Source organism: Natrix helvetica, assembly GCF_964273705.1.
Source record: "Natrix helvetica genome assembly, chromosome: 6".
Lineage (NCBI taxonomy): Eukaryota > Metazoa > Chordata > Lepidosauria > Squamata > Natricidae > Natrix > Natrix helvetica.
Window position 1 is genome coordinate 16,791,076 of NC_138553.1, and position 18,299 is coordinate 16,809,374.

Here is an 18,299-nt window from a genome sequence, read left to right on the forward strand (position 1 = left end):
ACTGGTTCCACGGCCCTGATGTCCAGGAGATGACGGACTTCCTGGTCCATACGCTGCCTCTTTTGGGGGCAGGACGGGACAGGGCATCGGATGAAGGTCCGAGGGGGAAGGGACAGGAATTCCAAGGAGAGGCCTTCCCTGACTGTCTGCAGAACCCAAGCATCCTCGGTGTTCTGGGCCCAATGGGAGGCGAACAGCTGTAGGCGACCCCCGATGGGCGCCAAGCCCTGGCAGTCACTTTGACTTACGGAACGGCCTGTTGGAGGCCCCACCGCGGTTATACTTGCGGAAGCCGAACTGCTGCCTGCCTCTGTCCCGAAAGGGCGCTCTGTCTTGGGACCTGTCGCCCTGCTGGCCGAAGGACCTATTAGAGGGAGAGAAGGAAGAGGCAGAGGTGGAAGGCTCGGAGGCACGAAAGGACTGCCTCCTAGAGTAGGGAGCGGCCTTACGTTCCTGCTTTTTATTTAGAGAAGGTAGGATCTTCCTCTTGTCCTTGGACTCAATGAGGAGAGGATCCAGGGACTCGCCAAACAATTTGGACCCCTTAAAGGGGGCGGAAGCCAGTTTCCATTTGTTTTTCTGGTCCGCTTGCCAATGTCGGAGCCAGATCAGTCGACGGGAAGTTATGTTAGAACCGAGGGCCCTGGAGGCAAATTTGGTGGCATTGAGGGACGCGTCAGCGGCATACTGGGAGGCCGCGATTATTTTTGACACGTCCTGGTGGAGACGGATGTCTCCCGCCGGGAGCTTGTTTAGGAGCTCGCGCAGCCAGATCACAGAAGCCCTATTAAAAAAGGAAGCGGAAGAAGAGGCCCTGATGGCCCAGGCAGCCGCCAGATGGGTCTTGTGGCACGCCTTTTCCGCCTTTTTGTCCTCCGCCTTAAGGCCTTCCAGGAGGTCGGCCGGTAGCGAGGAGTTGGAAGTGAGCGCAGCGATGGGCGGGTCGACAGTGGGAAGGGCCAGAAGGTCCTCCAACACTGGCTCCATAGTATAAAGCTTCCTATCTACCCCACTGGGAGAGGATTGCGTGGCTGGCTGAGCCCACTGGCGCTGGATTAAGTCGAGGAACAGCCCCGGGACCGGAACCAGCTCTTGCTGGGGCGCTGGCACATCAAACATGACCGCATTGGGATTAGCTGGAGGGGCATCATCCGCCGGCGCGGTCGGCTTGGGCTTGATCCCCACCCTGGTGGCAGCCTTGACCTTGTGAAGGACCGATTTAAAAAGGCTGGGCTTGAAGAGACCCGCAAAGGCGGGCGCTTCGGGGGGAAGGTCCTCGTCGTCCGAGAGGCCTAGCACCTCCGGGTCAGGGTCCTCAATGGCAGAGGCCTCGCTGACCACCGAGGATTCCAGGGAAGGATGGCGAGCACGCTTGCTTGGGGGCGGAGCTGCCTGATCGGGCTTGGGACCCCTAGGGGCCGCTGCGGTAGGGCTTTTAAATTTCATGGCCTCCGTGATGCCCTTGGCAATGGCGCGGGCCATTAGCTCCTGCATGCGGGGCGATAACTCCTCGGAGTCAGAATCGGGATCCAAGCCCTCTTCTAGGGGGGGTGAAGCCTCACCCTGCATATCGTCTATGCTAGCATCCCCAGGGGGAGGAACCTGTTCACAGGCCCAAGAAGGGACCGGGGAAGCCGGCTCTGCAAATGACCTATTAGGGGATAGGTCCTGGGATTCCACCTCCTCGGCGAGGACCGACTGGAGATCTTCCCGGGAGGGAGGGGCTCCTGAAAGGGACTGCACCCTGTCTGCCTGGCGTCTGGCCTTCTCGAATTGCTTGTCAAGGGCCCGCTGGCGCCTTTCAGCATCCTTGGCCTCAGCTACCGAAGGGGTTCTGGAACGCTGTTTCCCAGAGCTACCCCCACCACTCTTGCCCGCACCCCCACTCCCCGAAGAGGAGGAACCCTTGCTAGGGGCCTGCGAGAGGCTCGGCCTAGCGTCTTGGGAATCGGGAGGACTGGGCAGGTCCATAGTCAATGACCACACAAGATGGAGCAAGGCTATGATAAGGCAGAAGGATAGATATAGACTGGGTGCTGTAATGGGAAACAAAACGAAATGATCGTTAAAATTGCCATATATACAATTAATCGAATCAATACTATGAAATCATCCCATGTTTCACACCAGTCGGAGGCCCAGGGGTAGGATTGGGGCCTGCACCGAGGTGCAAGGCTCCGCAGGAGAAGCAGGGAGGAGAATGACTATAGAAAAAATCTTCAGGCCTGCGCTTACTTAGGCCTCCTCCCTGAGCCGGTATGATGACCGTTGGAATGGCACAGGAACCAGCGCCGCTCGCAAAAATAGACAAATGGCGAAGGTGGCGATCCTAGCCCGAGAAACCCTTGCTAGGCCCTGCCACCTCCAGCGGCCTCCTGACAACGAGGCTGATGCAAAATGGCGGCCATGGCTGGGCGCGCTATTTTCGCGCCTAAAAATGGCCGCCGCAACAGCGTGGGGCTAAGGGAGAGCGAGGGGCGAACGCGCCTCGCAATGGCGACGATCGCCCACTCCTCCCTGCGGCAGAGGTCCTCTAGCAGGCCGGGGAGCGAAAAAACTTCGACGAAAATAACAAACGAGGGGCCTGGGGACTTAGGAACCTCGCCGCTGCAGCCGCGCCGTTTTAAACGACAAGCGGCAGGCCTCCGAAGCCGTCCCAAGAGGATCGGCTGAGGGGCACCCCCCACCACCTTGTAGCTTACCTCCTGGCCTTCAAGTGCAGATTCTATTGAAGAAAGTCGCAGAATTGAAGAGAGAAACGGCTCACGAGGTTGGGGAATATTAGAGAAAAAACTTTAAACGCAATTAGAGAGTCCAAGCCAAAAAAAAAAAAGATCAATTTAGCTCAGAGCTCTAACTAAATACGTCCAAACGGGCTGACTGAGGAAGAATTCTGGGGGATTGAGCACACCAGGAGGAGGTGTGGCTTAAGGAAAAATAGTTCCTCAGTCCTAAGGGCAAGCAGACTGAATTAACCATTGCTTGGACTCTCCAAGCGGTGTACAGGAAAAAAGGACATTCTCTCAAATTCTATTTTCATCTGTTGGGTGTCAAGTTCTTTGTTCCCCTTCTGCACCCCTTCCATCCCCTCCCTCATCTCAGCCGTCCCACCCTCCAAAAGATCCAGTCTCTGTGAGTTTTTGTTGATCTGGTCCTGGTTCTCTTTAATTTCTTCTTTCATCTCTTTTAGTTGTCTTTTAATCTCCTCTTGTCCCTGTAGAATTTGTTGAAACATTTGTTGGAATTCAGTCTCAGTGGTTTTGGGCTGCATCAGAGATGTTATCGTTGGTTGTGTACTGGACTGTTGTAGATGTCGGGGCAGAGGCAGCAAAGCCAGGCTTCCCAGTAGGTGGTTTTTTACGTGACATTATAGAGTTCAGTCAGTACAGAGAATGATCAGTCAGAAAGGTAGAACCACCAAGAGAGTTCAGGAGACAAAAGGTCCAGGAAGAAGAGGATTTTTCTAATCACACTGGCAATAGAGTAAAGTTTTTCAGTCCAGGGAGTCCCAAAAGTCACAAACAGCAAGAGATTTATCTGAGTAGCACGGAGACAAAGACCGGATGCCTGGAGTTTTATAGGTGGAGTCAGTTTTCACTGTTTATGAAGACAACGGAAGTGTGCCATCTTGCCCTGCCAGCTTCGGGCTTAGGAGGCATAACAAGAGTTTCAAAGTTTCCAAAGTTTCCAGATCATCATTCCATTATAAGTTTAAATCCAAAATTCACCTTTGCTAAGAGCGTGGCATCATTAGTTGGCTCTCTCCCTGCCTCCTCCCCCAAGGGCCGAGAGCAAAAATATTAACAGCCGCCTGTCCGAGGGGGGGGGAAATCCGCCTCCCTCCAGCCGCGCTTCTCAAAACCAAGCCAAAAGGATTTTAAATAGCTGGCAATTTCTTTCGAATACACAAAGGGAATGGAGAGTGGATTCCGCCTCACCGCACCGCCGCCGCGTCCTTCTGAATGTTTATTCTTCCCGCTGCCTCGCAGCGAAGACACCGGAGCGCCTCCCCATCATGCTCCCCAGTGCCTGGGGCGATGCGGGGGGCCCCCCGGCCACCGCCGACTCGGAGGATCCCCCGTGGTGCCGCCCTCCGGCAGGAGCCTCTACGGGACGTCCTGTGCCCCCCAAGGAGTGAGGGGCCCACCGGGAAAGCGCGGGGCGAGCAGAACCTGCCCGTCGCCATCAGCAGCCGGAACCGGAAGTGCTGTGGGTGCTCTTTTGTGGTGCCTGAAGGCTGTGAGGGGCCTGAATAGTGGACAAAAGACTTCCACTGCACCCTGGTAAGACGAAGTGGCTGTGGGGATTTATCATCTTTCGTCTTGGATGGAATTGCACAACCCAAACTGACCCAGACCGTAATTTTTAGTAAAAGCCAATAGATTTATATGATATGATAAGAAACCAAAGTATTTCTGTCAGATTCCTTTCAAGGATCAAACCAACTTTTAAGGAAGAAAGTAACGCCAAGCAATTAATACTCTGAAGTCTGATAAAAAGTCTTTTTCCAATCCAAGAACGATTCCAAGGCAGAATACATACCAACTGATATTCTCTGAGTTTGTGTACTGTGCTAATTGTTAATCCGTGTAGATATGCTAATCCATAGTCGAATGAATAAATCGCAATTGGCTGGATTTACATAACATACTAAACCATAAAGCATGATTTATAAGCCAATCGGGCAACCTTCTAATTCTAACCTAAATACTGTATTTTTCGGAGTATAAGTCGCACCTTTTCCCTCAAAAAAGAGGCTGAAAATCTGGGTGCATCTTATACACTGAATACAGCATTTTTTGCCTCCCGAACCCGTGCCCCCCTTCATCAAAATGGCCATGCATAGCCTGTAGAAGGCTTTCAGAGAGCTCCTGGGGGCTGGGGAAGACAGAAATGAGTGAAAAAAGGGCTGTGTTTTGCTCAATTTTGCCCCCCCCCCCCGCCCCCAGGAGTACTCCATAAGCCTCCTAGAAGCTATGCATGTAATTTTTTTGACAAAAAACGGAAGTACTAGTTAAGCCATATTTTAACAGGTTGTAAGAGAACATGCCATGTGAAACTCTGTCAAAAGCTTTGCTGAAATCAAATTAAATTTTATCTACCCACTCCACTTGTCCATCACAGTTGTATCCTTCTCAAACAAGGTGTGGCAATTTGGCTAATTTATTATCTCCTCTAACATCTTTCCAGGTGTTGGTAAGTTCACTGTTAGGTAATTAGAGGGATCCTTATATTCTCCTTCTTGAAGAAGGGATTCATTTTTGCTTTTCTCCTGTTTTGACACTTCCCCGCTTCTCCAGGACTTCTCAAAGATAACCAACAGGGGATTAAGGTTTCTCCTAAAAATATATACCTAGACATAAATTGGGTATCATTCTATGCAATAAAATGATGGGAGGTAATTGATACATGATTTTAAATTAAACTAATAAGAAATGGATCCTATTTGCATTTGAATGTAAAGGCTCCAAGTCAACCTTAGCTCCTGACAACTTCATGGACGGATCCAGCAACCAGAGGAAGTATCTTGGCACTGCCTTCTTCTGGGATGATTTTCAATTTTCCAACTAATCCACAGCTCTGGCATTTTCTGTTGGTTTCTCATCCAAGTGCTAACCAGGTCCAATCCTGCTTAGTCCAGCCAGGAGCTGTTTCTATGCTGTTTCTGCAAAGTCTGAATGAAATCTGTCTCTCCTGGAACAATGAAAAAGGCTCTTAATTCCTGCTATGCTCGGAAATAATGTGATGGATGTGGTGAATAACATGAGAAGATAGAGAATTGCAGAGAAACACACGGCTCTTCCAAAATGCTATTATTTTGGACTATCTCAGTAATCATTAATTGGTTCCGGGAAGCACGATGAGTACCAAAAGCAATGAATATTAAACAATTTTTATCCCATAAGAAATAGTCTAGTGAGCCACAAGACAGCCAACATCGACAAGTTCTAGCTTGTGCGTTGAGCACCAAACAAACAATGAGTACCGGGACAAAATTTTCACGTCAAAATGTGTTGAGTACCAAATCCAATGAATTTCAAAGCAGTTGAGTATACCAAGGACAATTGTAATTAAATCTGATTTACCTGACAGGACTACTATCAGAACTCATAACCTCTGTCACCCTTACCAGGTAGACTACACAGAAAATAGGACTGCCTAAGTTAACTCTATTATAAAGCTGCATTGACAAAATCTTGCAAATCTGAAAAGTACCCAAATATACACACTAATTTCCTTTACAATCTAAGAAACTAGGGAGGGACTTTCTGGACCCTCTTTCCCTACCCACTATCCAACTGCGGCAGAGGGGGTATTCAGCAGGTTCTGACCAGTTCTGGAGAACCGGTAGAGGAAATTTTGAGTCGTTCAGAGAACCGATAAATACCACCTCTGACTGGCCCCACCCCCATCTATTCTCTGTCTCCCAAGTCCCAGCTGATCAGGAGAGAATGGGGATTTTGCAATAACCTTCCCGTGGAGTGGGGTGGGAATGGAGATTTTACAGTATCTTTCCCCTGACACGCCTACCAAGCCACACCCACAGAACGGGTAGTAAAATTTTTTGAATCCCACCACTGAATTGCGGGCTATGCTACCTTTTATCTAACCATTCCCTAGGCAGAACCTCTTTGCCCTGTCTCCCAAGGTCTTTCCCACATACCATTACAATCTTTTTTCTTTTCTTTTCTGGGAATGATGTAGAAATCAATCTTTTTCTTTTAATTTTCAGATGAGGAAGTAAAGAGGAACTACTATAAGAAACTCGATCCAAAATTGCTAAATAGGCTGGATCACACAAAACCATGGCTCATTTGTTTATTCAATTAGCACCACTGTCTTGGTTCAAAATTATCGCCATAATATTAAAGCCCTGCATCTCCTAGTTATGTTTTAGTGGAAGGAAGAAAGGGAACAGAGGAAAATGGTGAGGGATACTTCACACTGGACAAAATAAAATGATTGAGCAAGATGGACTGGGTCTTGGAAGAATCATACATTTAAGGCAATTCTCACATCTTTTAAGAAGACATCAATTTGCCATGTATTTTGGAGAGAACCAACAATATTCACTGGGACCCATGTAGGGAACTTGATCTGAAAGTTTTAGCAACCTGGCTTCATAAAAGACACAGGAGAACTTGAAAAGAAGGAGGAAATGGATGGAGTGCTGAAAAACCTGCTAAGAATCAAAACAAACCAAAGAAGAAGCTAGGAAAGAAATCAAAGGCACAATAGGCAGCCTACGAAATTGCACTTTAAATTCAGTTAAGATAAAGAAAAATAGGAAATGAGTTTCAACGACATTAATGGCGCTTCCTTCCTAATTAAGACCGCAAACTTTAGACGGCATTCAGATGAGTATTCTATTTATATAGCAACACTGATACTGCAACACGGTGTTCTGTGGAAGCTCTTGTCACACAGTGACGTATCTCAGGGAAAAAAATCATTTCTCATTCCAGAAAACTTCCTGGGGATAAGATGGTCACAGTGCAAATGAGTTGCCAAATAGCCAATCAGAAACAGAGAACTGCAATCTCTTCCTATTAGCTTTTCTGACCTAAGATTTTTTTTTTTTGTGGTATCTTTCTTGCTTTTTATTGTACACAGTGAACCTTGATACAAATGCCCAGTCAGGTTCTTGTTGCCCAGATGTTATCCTGGTGGTGCTGAAACTACAGAAAAGACGTCTCAATATGCACATTATGTATTTTGTTTTTAAAAAACAGCATGCTTTTTGGCAGGATGAAGAAGTCTGATGAGGTGCCAAAAATAGAAATCCAATTCTCCTTTAAAGAAAGAGAAATAGTAATTAGTACATGGTGTAGGGAAAAAAATAGTCCTCCTTCTCCTGCCAACAAATAAAATAAACAATCAGTTCCCTAGGCATAAGAAAAAATAAATCAGAGAAATGAAAAATTCCAGTTAAATCTCCCACTCCCTTTTTCTCTCTATGTCTCTTTCTCTCTCTCTTTCTTTCTCTCTCACATTCACACACACACACACACACACACACACACACACACAGAGTCCTCAACTTACAACTGAGCCCCAAATTTTTCTTGCTAAGCAAGACTGTTGTTAAGTGAATTTTGCCCCTTTTTACAACCTCTCTTTCCACAGTTCTTAAGTTAATGACACAGTTGCAAAGTGAATGCGGCTTCCCCATTGATTTTACTTATCAGAAGGTCACGAAAGGTGACCCTGGGCACTGCAATCATCATAAATACATACCAGTTGCCAAGCGTCCAAATTTCCATCATGTAACCATAGGAATGCTACAACAGTTGTTAAGTGTGAAAAATAGTCATGTCACATTTTTCAGTGCTGTTTTAACTTTGAATGGCCACTAAACAAATGGTTGTAACCCGAGGACTACCTGTATCTGCCTCCCCTTTATTCTCCTATGGATCCTTGACACAGTTGCTAATTACTAGTGAAGTTCTAGTACTGTTAACAAATGAATTCAAGAGGCATGATCAATTAACTGCAAGAACACCAATATAGCTTCCCTTCTTCAATAAATCTGAAGACTGTATCACCAACTGTGAATTGATGAGAGACACAATCATATTCCAGAAGCCAAGGATTATGCCCCTCACTCAGTGGCGTAGCGTGGGGGGTGCAGGGGGGGCCGGCCGCACCGGGCGCAACATCTGGGGGGGCGCCCTGACTCGCCCTGCGCCGCCCTTTGCCGGACTGTGGCCGTCTCTTTCCTCCCGAGGAGGAGCTCGAAGGGCAGCGGGAAAAGGCTCGACTGAAGGGAAACAGGTGCCGCGGGGGTGGGAGGCGCACTGGGGGCTTCGGGAAGGCGCCAGCTTCCCGGGGCGCTCCAGGCGGAGCCGAAGGAGAGCGGCGCTGCGCTCCATCTGCCCGCCGCTGCAACGCCACCGCGTCCTCCCGCTCCGCCTGGAGCGCCCCGGGAAGCCGGCGCCTTCCCGAAGCCCCCGGTGCACCTCCCACCCCCGTGGCACCTGCTTCCCTTCAGTCGAGCCTTTTCCCGCTGCCCTTCGAGCTCCTCCTCGGGAGGAAGGCAGGAGGCCAGCATGGAGAGCCTCACTTGACTGATGCCGACCCAGGGGCAGCTGCAGTCGGGCCGCCCTCGCTTTAGGGGGCGCAAATTACTTGCCTTGCCCCGGGTGCTGACAACCCACGCTACGCCACTGCCCTCACTGCCCCTCTGAGAAGTACCAATTATTAGAGCCACCATTTTAATTTTCTCGTGTCTACTGCTGTCCTGGAGAAATGTGGGAAATGTAAGATATGGTTTAAACCAGGAGTCATGGTCTAAGAGACAAGAACAGTCACTTATACAACATTTGTGAAAATATGATTGTAGAGCCAAAGTATCTCCCTTTCTTCTAACAAGTGAACCCATCTGTACCTGAGAGAAGATACTGATGGGAAAAAAGACTAAGTGAGCTCAAAATGCGTAGGCTGAGACTGAAGTAGAGACAAAGCCATGTTGATTGAAGGATTCATCTCCATCTCAACGATAATCTAGTGAATGCAACCTTTACCTGCACTTTTACAAAATGATTTTACTAGCCCTGCCTATTGCTCCCCAAGGTAGAGCAGGCTTTCTATCTGCCACCAGAGAGCAAACTGCTACTCTGCAGCTGATTCTGCATGAAGCTGTCACTGACTATGTCCAAAATACACTCACAACAACAGGAGTTGTGAGTTCAGGAAGACCCCATGAATATGTACCGGGTCCATCTGGGGCAGTGCAATTCCATCCAGAACCAAAGATGTTAAACCCCCAGATATAGTAGAATACCCACAGCCACATGTGTTGTGTGTAAAAACCCTTCCTTCTCTCAACCCTGGATCTCCCTGCACTGAGTTTCAATGTATGATCTCCAGCTCTGACCTACCCTGTAAAAAGAACACCTTCTCTCATTATTGATGCCATGCATTCACTAACACACCACTATCTCTCCTTGGCTTCCCCTTTGTCAAACTACAGAGCTCCAACTACTGTATTCTTTTCCTTATAGGATAGACCCCTAATCATCTTTGTTGTGCTCTGTATTTTTTTAGCTCTGTACTATCCTTTTTTAGAGCAGTGGTTCTCAATCTTCCCAATGCAGCGACCCTTTAATACAGTTCCTTATGTTGTGGTGACCCCCAACCATAAAATTATTTTCGTTGCTACTTCATAACTGTAATTTTGCTACTGTTATGAATCGTAATGTAAATATCTGATATGCAGGATGTATTTTCACTATTACAAATTGAACGTAATTAAAGCACAGTGATTAATCACAAAAACAATATGCAATTATATATTGTGAAATATTTATTTCTAATTACAAATAAATGAAATTTTGTCTTGAAGCATAATGTAGCATGGGTAACAGTCTTAATATAACAACAGTAAACTACATTGCTTCATTTTGCGACAGTATGCACAATGTGAAATAGCAGAGCATTGTTCGGGGCATCCAACTCGTTGCACAGTTGCACAAAATGTGGTGAAACTCACTTAGTCACTTTGCGCGTGCCTATGTTTTCCACGGCGTGGGGCCGTGGCTGGAAGGCGAGGAATGCGAAGGGGACCAGCGGGACCTCGTCCTTCTGAAGAGGACCTGTCCTGAAGAAGGCAGATGTGGTGGCATCTGTCTTGGGATGTTCTGCGGAGCCCCCCAGGGAAAAATGCTGCGGGAGATGGCTTTTTAGCCAGGCGGCTGTCAGAGAGAAGAGGGAAGCGTGTGCCCATGTCTTAGGCGACCACTGTGAAAGGGTTGTTCGACCTCCAAAGGGGTCGCGACCCACAGGTTGAGAACCGCTGTTTTAGAGGATGCTGTGGCTAAGATGCTGAGCTTGTCGATCAGAAAGGTTGGCAGTTTGGCGATTCGAATCCCTCTTGGATGAGAAGCGAAACGCCTTCAAAGAAAAACAAGAAAGCCCAGTTGCCTCCTGAAAAAGCACCTTTGGGACAAGGTAGTCAGTAAACAAAAGCTCCCTCTATGCGCGCCCTGCAGCATTTCAGTTTGCATCGTGGAACTGAGGAGGAAGAGCATAGAAGGGACCAGTGGTGTACATTTGAACTTTTACCCAAATATCTTGTCCATGGGAATCGTTTAGATTTTTTTTCCCTGAACCCTCTGGCCTGATCCAGCTCCACTTCCTTTAAATGTTTTTTCCCCTATTATTTTATGGTGTTGGAAAGGATAACAAGGGTATCTTTTTGGTATCTCTTGAAACCAGATCAGTGGTCTTCAAATGTAGTTCGGAGGAACCTAATGCAAGGTGAAACGTGTTGGTGCAAAAATGCAAATTGCACCTATGCGGTATTCTTATAGATAGAATCCGAGTTGGGAATGAACAGCTTGGAAGGAATTACAATTACAATGGACAGTTCAATGAAACTATCAATCCAGTATGTAAATGTGGTAAAAGAATCAAATTCCAGGCTTGGAATCATTGGGAAAGCAATTGAAAAATAGATTTTAAAAAAAGGATAAAGGTAAAGGTTCCCCTCGCACATATGTGCTAGTCGTTCCCGACTCTAGGGCGCGGTGCTCATCTCCGTTTCAAAGCCGAAGAGCCAGCGCTCTCCGAAGAGGTCCGTGGTCATGTGGCCAGCATGACTAAGTGACAAAGGCGCACGGAGCACTGTTACCTTCCCACCAAAGGTGGTTCCTATTTTTCTACTTGCATTTTTACATGCTTTCGAACTGCTAGGTTGGCAGAAGCTGGGACAAGTAATGGGAGCTCACTCCGTTATGTGGCGCTAGGGATTCGAACTGCCGAACTGCTGACCTTTCTGATCGACAAGCTGAGCATCTTAGCCACTGAGCCACCACGTCCCTTAGAGGCAGCTGTGGGCAAGTGTTAAAAATGAAGACGGGTCCAAGAATGGCAGAAAAATAATGTGCTTAGAAATTATGACTCCAGAAGACAAATGGAAAACAGATCAGAGACTCTGAGGCACAAACAGTAAGCCATGGAAATTAAGGGAAAGGAAGGGCTACTTTGGCATTAAGGGGGAATGGATAAGAATCTTTATACAAAGAGAAAATAAACAATGACATTAATCTTTTAGAAAAGTCTCCCCAAAGGAAAATATTCAAGGCCACACAATGCTTCTGAAAAGGTCACCACATTTCTTAAAAGAACTCTTCTTTATCCAACTCTGGGACAGAAACAAAGAATAAAGAGGGAGCAAAAAAACCCAAAAGAGCTCCAGCCCTCTTAAGCTATTAAGTTATTATCCAATTTAAAAGTCTGGGTGAAGCAGAGGCTGCCTTAACATGACATTTTCACTTATCACTAACATAGCCATGTTTAGATACGCCAAACACAATTTTCTGGGTTTGTACAATACATATGGACTCTCTGGAATAGTGTTTGCATGTAGACTAAAAATGTGGTTGGATAATTTGCGGTGTGTTATACAAACAAAAGCACAGATTGAACATGTACGCTGGGTTCACACAACACAACTAGACTGCATGTGGTTCAGCTGTATTCTGTGAGCATAGCAAAGGTCCTACCTCTCACACCAGCACTGAGTTGAGGGGAGTCAGAGACAACACAATTGGGGCAGCAAATAAACCTACAGGAAGATTGACTAAGAGGCATCAGGGAGAGGCATTGAGCTTGCCCTTAGCCCAACCTTATATTATGGATGCCAATAGCATCCATAACGCACTTCTTCTGTGCCACTCAGGGTGTTTTTCCCAATTTACATTCAAAGCAAGACAGAAATTTCTATGCTAGCAACCCTCATGATCCCAATGGCCAGGTACAAAGTTGACCCCTTCCCTTCCTTTCATTCTCTGCAGTCAACATTTTTCATTCTCTGCAGTCAACATTTTCTACCCTTGACTTACTCCAGGTAGACCTGTCTCCTCCTTTCATAGATACACCCCTCTTATGTTACTCCATCCAGCCTCTTCTACACATTTGTGTAAAACGTACAAAATGTTTTTTATACATTTGTACAGAACGTATTATTCTATACATCCCACTCCAATCTCATCTGAGTATCCATAATGACCAATCCCAATTTTAGGTAGGGATTTCCCAACTGCACCTAAAAAATGCACAAGATGCTTTGATGTCAGTTGATCTATAGTGCAAAGCCAACAAGTCTTTTACTTTCTCCATTCCTGGTGCCCATTTAGTGTTGGGAAAAGAAGGGGGGAAGATTTGCAAAGCAGGCTGAGGAAAACAGTGTCCCCCAACCATGTGCAGAGCGCACCTCCCTTGAGAAAACCCAAGGATGGAGAAGTTTGTGGCGATTTGCTGGGTCGGTGTGTCCAAGGAAACTCCCTGCTTTCTCTGCAACCATTCCAGAAATCGCAGTTAGGAATGAAGTTGGCAAGACAGCAACTGAGTGATTCCCAGGCTCCAAATCTTCTCTACGTCGACAAGTGTCAGCTACCTCCTAGGCGGGTCTTAAAGAGAAGACCCCAAAACCAAAAGACTTTAAAAGTTAGGAGGTAAGTAGATGGTGAGAAGAGTACCCCACTCCTCTGCTCGCAATAGAATCCCTTATGCCACCAGGCTTGAAATTTTGGACCTGGACAACTAGAACTGCACCGCCTACAGTCTGACCTAAGCTTAGTGCACAAAATTGTCTGCTACAACGTCCTACCTGTCAATGACTACTTCAGCTTCAACCAAAATAATACATGGGCAAACAATCAATACAAACTCAAGGTAAACTGCTCCAAACTCAATTGCAGAAAATATGACTTCAGCAACAGAGGGGTCAATGCCTGGAATGCTCTACCCGACTCCGTTGTTACAGCTTCAAACCCTAACTGTCTACTGTGGACCTCACCCCATAAGAGGTCCCTCAAAGGGGCGTGCATAAGCGCACCAGCATACCTACCATCCCTGTCTTACTGTCCCCATTAATCTGTATTTACGTCCTTTGTTCATGTTTATGTTCATTCCTATACTTACTGTCTTGTACATGTTTGGCAAACAAACAACTAAATAAATAAATGTTAACTTGAACATTTAGTCCTTAGATTTTCAGCTGAAAACCAAAAAACTGAAGGCAGTGATTACTTGGGCTCAGCAATAAATAAAAATGGGCACTGCAGTGAATAATTAAAAGAAATTAATCCTAGGAATAAAGGTAATGCCAAACACAAACAGAATTATGAAAGGTAAGGATAGTTCAATGACAAAAAAACAAAATATTTGTTCCAAACTCAATTGCAGAAAATACGACTTCAGCAACAGAGTGACTGGAATGCTCTACCTGACTCTGTTGTTACATCCTCAACCCCCCAAAACTTTAACCTTAAATGGTCCACCATGGACCTCACCCTTTTCCTTAAAAAAAAATTATTAAACATATTTAAACATTAAAAAACAAAACACAAATTCCCACTCATTATAGCCTTTCCGTATGGGTATTCATATCCTTCCTATTTACATAGGTTCTCTTTCTATAGTTTAATATTCTATATTATATAGTCATTTAGGTTGTAATAATATTTGCAAATATATTGTTGCATTATTGTAGCTATTACATAATTCTAATACAGTAGTTTTACATGTAGCCATTTACACCATATCCTCCAAACTTTATAATACTCAGATTCTTCTCTGTCTTTCCATTCCCTGGTCAACCTCACCCCGTTCCTAAGAGGTCCATAAAGGGGTCGCGCATAAGCGCACCAGCATGCCCTACAGGTCCCTGTCCTACTGTCCCCATTTATTTGTACTCATGTCTTAGGTACAGACGTATTCCTGCTTACACGTGAATGTTTATATGTTACGTTCATACTTGTACTTGTTTTCTCCTACATGCTTGACAGCCCAAAATAAATACATAAACTAAAAGTACTTCACAGTCTAGTGAGGCAACCTGCTAAGAAATCGGGACCCCAAACAGGCATCCCAAGAGGGAGGGAGTGATTGTCCCGGAGCAGATAGTCGGGTCAGCGTTGACCATACCCTGAACTGTAAGAGACGGAAGCTGTTACATAAGCTGTTACTCCGGTCGCCGATTGTAAGGTCCTCCGCGGCAGAGTTCGCGTGTCTGCAGCGCCTCAGCCTTTCCCACGAACCGCGCGCGCGGTGCGTTGCGAGACTCGGCGTGCGGCTTACCTGAAGGTGAGGATGCAGAGCGGGCGGTAAGACTTGTGGCTGGTGTTTTCGCCCATGCCTTTGCCCCAGAAGTCGTTGGAGAAGGCGGACAGCGGCGAGGCTCCCGGTCGCACGTCCGGGTTGTTGACGATCGCCCACACGTCGTCGTGCACGAACTCGCCCTGCAGCGAGTTCCAGTAGCAGAGGGCGGCCAAAAGCGCCGCAGCCCCGCAACGCCCGGGCCGGCCAGCTCGAGCTAACCACCGCGGCTGGGGCAGCGGCGCTCGGCTGCTCCGCTTCCCGCTCGCCGACCCCATCCCGTGAAGGCGGCCGCTACACCCGCCCGGCTAACTGCCTTGCTCCGCCGAGCGGTCCCCGAGCTCATCTTCGCCCCGCGCCTGCATCGCCCCGAAAGGCAGGCGAGCCAGCCGCTCGCGCTCTGCCGCTGCTCCGCCTGGCCGGCTGCAAATAAACAGCGGCCGCCTCTTTCCCACCTACCCAGCCCTCCCGCCGCCCCGTCCCTCTCCCCTCCCTCCTACCCCTGCGCGCATGCTCCGCGCGTAATGCTCAGCCGGCCCTCCCCTGCTTGGATGCTGGACCTGGGACGGGAGGGGCGGGGTGGCTGGCGCTTTCCCCCTCCACCCCACCCCACCCCCCAAAAAAGTTCAGACTCGCTACTTTCCCTTTGGACCGATGCTCCTTGCCAGCAAATAGAAATCCAATCCAGGCGGTCAGCGTTGCTTTTCTAAACCAAAGGTTTTGCAGCCAGTTTTGGTCAGGTTACACACACACACACACACACACACACACACACACACACACACACAAAAGATGGGAAAAGCGCAGAGAAGAGTAACTAAGATGCTCAAAGGCCTGGAGGCAAAAACATGAAGAACAATTGCAGGATTAGGATATGACTACTCTAGAGGAAAGAAGGACTAGGAATGAATGGCATGATAGCAGTATTGCAGTATTTGAGGAGCTGCCACAAAGAAGCTTACGCTTAAATGGGCTCCAGAGGATGGTAGAGGACAGGAAGACCTGGAAGAACGTTGTCCATGGGGTTGTGGTGGGTCGGACACGACCTCGCAGCCAACAACAACAACACAAAGAAACGGGGTCACAAAAACACCTTTGGGACAACCGTGACCTGGATGACTGAGAATCTCCATAGACATGTTCCACCGTTTAATTGTCCTCACTGTTAGGAAGTTTCACTTTAATTCCAGGTTGCTTCTCCCCTTGATTAGTTTCCATCCATAGTTTCTTGTCTTGCCTTCGGGTGCTTTGGAAAAATAATTGGACCCCCTCTTCTTTGTGTTGTTCTTGTTAGTTGCGAAGTCGTGTCCGGCCCATCGCGATGGGCAATGTTTCTCCAGGCCTTCCTGTCCTCTATCATCCTCTGGAGTCCAATTAAGCTCATTTTTTTTTCCAAAGCACCAGAAGGCAAGACAAGAAACTATGGATGGAAACTAATCAAGGGGAGAAGCAACCTGGAATTAAAGTGAAGCTTCCTAACAGTGAGGACAATTAAACAGTGGAACGTGTCTATGGAGATTATCAGTCATCCAGGTCACGTTTGTCCCAAAGGTGTTTTTTTTTTCAAGAGACAACTAGACTTTCTGATTTTTCTTTGAAGATGTTTCGCTTCTCATCCAAGAACTTCTTCAGCTTCTTGGATGAGAAGCGAAACGTCTTCAAAGGAAAACCAGAGACTTCAGTTGCCTCTTGAAAAATGCACCTTTGGGACAACCAGTGGAACTGTTTGCCTTCAGAAGTTGTAGGTACATGATGCCGAACCTATAGCATGTGTGCCACAGGTGGCATGCAGAACCATTTATCAGGGCATGCGAGGCATTGCCCTGTCCTTTTGAAGCCATTTTTTGCCCTCTGGAGGCTTCCTTAAAGCCTCTGAAGCGCGAAAAGCCGGCCCTACGGGCAAACCAGAAGTTCGGGAACATACTTCGGGTTTGCTCGTAGGGCCAGTTTTAGCCCTCTAGAGCCTTCAGGAGGCTTCCCTGAAGGCTCCGGAGGGCAAAAAATGACCCTATGTGCAAACCGGAAGTCCATTCCCGAACTTCCGGATTGCCTGTAGGGCCGGTTTTTCGTGCTCCAGAGGCTTCAGGAAAGCTCCTGAAGCCTTTGGAGGGCCTATGGGGGGGCTGGGGAGACTGTTTTCGCCCTCCTCAGGCTCCTATAAAGCCTCTGGAGCCGGGGGGGGGGCCGAAAAAAGCGTGCCAAAAATGGGGGAAGCACTGGTCCTGCGCGCATGCATGCTGAGCTCGTGCGCAAAGCATTATGGGTGTGGCATACCACGCACAACCCCTCTGCACTCCCCCCACTTTTGGCACACAAGCCAAAAAAGGTTTGCCATCACTGTCGTAGGTGCTTCTTCACTGGAGATCTTTAAGAAAAGACTGGACATTCATTTGTCTGAAATGGTATAGGGCTGGACTAGAACAGGGGTTGGATTTGAAGACGCCCCCAACTCTATCCTGATTGATTGAATGAACCATTCCAGAAAGACTGTAAAATGCTCGTTCCTGAAATGTTAGGGTTGACATTATTCCTTTTCTTTTCCTCTGGAGGAGAAAGAGAAGCGATCCAATTCTGTTGATTAACAATTCTAATCCTTAGAAGAGGCCCTTTGAGCAGCAACCTAAAGTAGAGGAGCAAGTAATGTGCTGGCTAAGAATTGCCACTGACCTGATGGCACTTAAGCCATCAGTGCTGTTACTGTCACCATGGTTGGTGAGGATGGTACTTCCTAAAGACATCCCATTTTTTCAGCTTTTAAAAGCGAGTCCAGATGTGCTGCCAGATGTATTGGACCCCCATCCTACCACCTCCACTGTAAACAAATTAAGTAGCTACATAGGAAAGCTACATTAAGCTGTAAAATAAAATGGCAGGGTGTCCTTAAACAAGCCATATTAAAAGGTCTGAGGTAGTATTGCTCAACTTCGACAGGCTGTGGAATTCTTGGAATTGACGTCCACACATCTTAAAGTTGCTCAGATGGAGAAAACGTTGGTCTAGGACAGGGGTCTCCAACCTTGGCAAGGAAGGGAATGGAGATTTTGCAGTATCCTTCACCTGCCACACCCACCAAGCCACGCCCACAGAACCGGTAATAAAAAAAATGCATTTCACCAATGGCGAAATATCCAGAATTCTCTGCACTGTAGAAGAAAGTAAACATTCTGAATATTAAAAAAATGTTTTGCAAACCTGTT

The 18,299-nt window shown here is 47.3% G+C and overlaps 1 protein-coding gene across 2 annotated transcripts in view; it reads right to left on the reverse strand.

The window, feature by feature from the left end:
• Positions 1-15,513, reverse strand: part of TMTC1 (transmembrane O-mannosyltransferase targeting cadherins 1) — a 186,416-nt gene extending 170,903 nt beyond the window's left edge. For both annotated transcript variants that reach the window (XM_081958734.1, XM_081958733.1), the window contains exon 1: positions 15,085-15,513. In XM_081958734.1, the coding sequence (XP_081814860.1) occupies positions 15,085-15,380 (296 nt within the window). In that variant the 5' untranslated portion in view covers positions 15,381-15,513. The remainder of the gene's footprint in view (positions 1-15,084) is intronic.
• Positions 15,514-18,299: the final 2,786 nt, after the last annotated feature.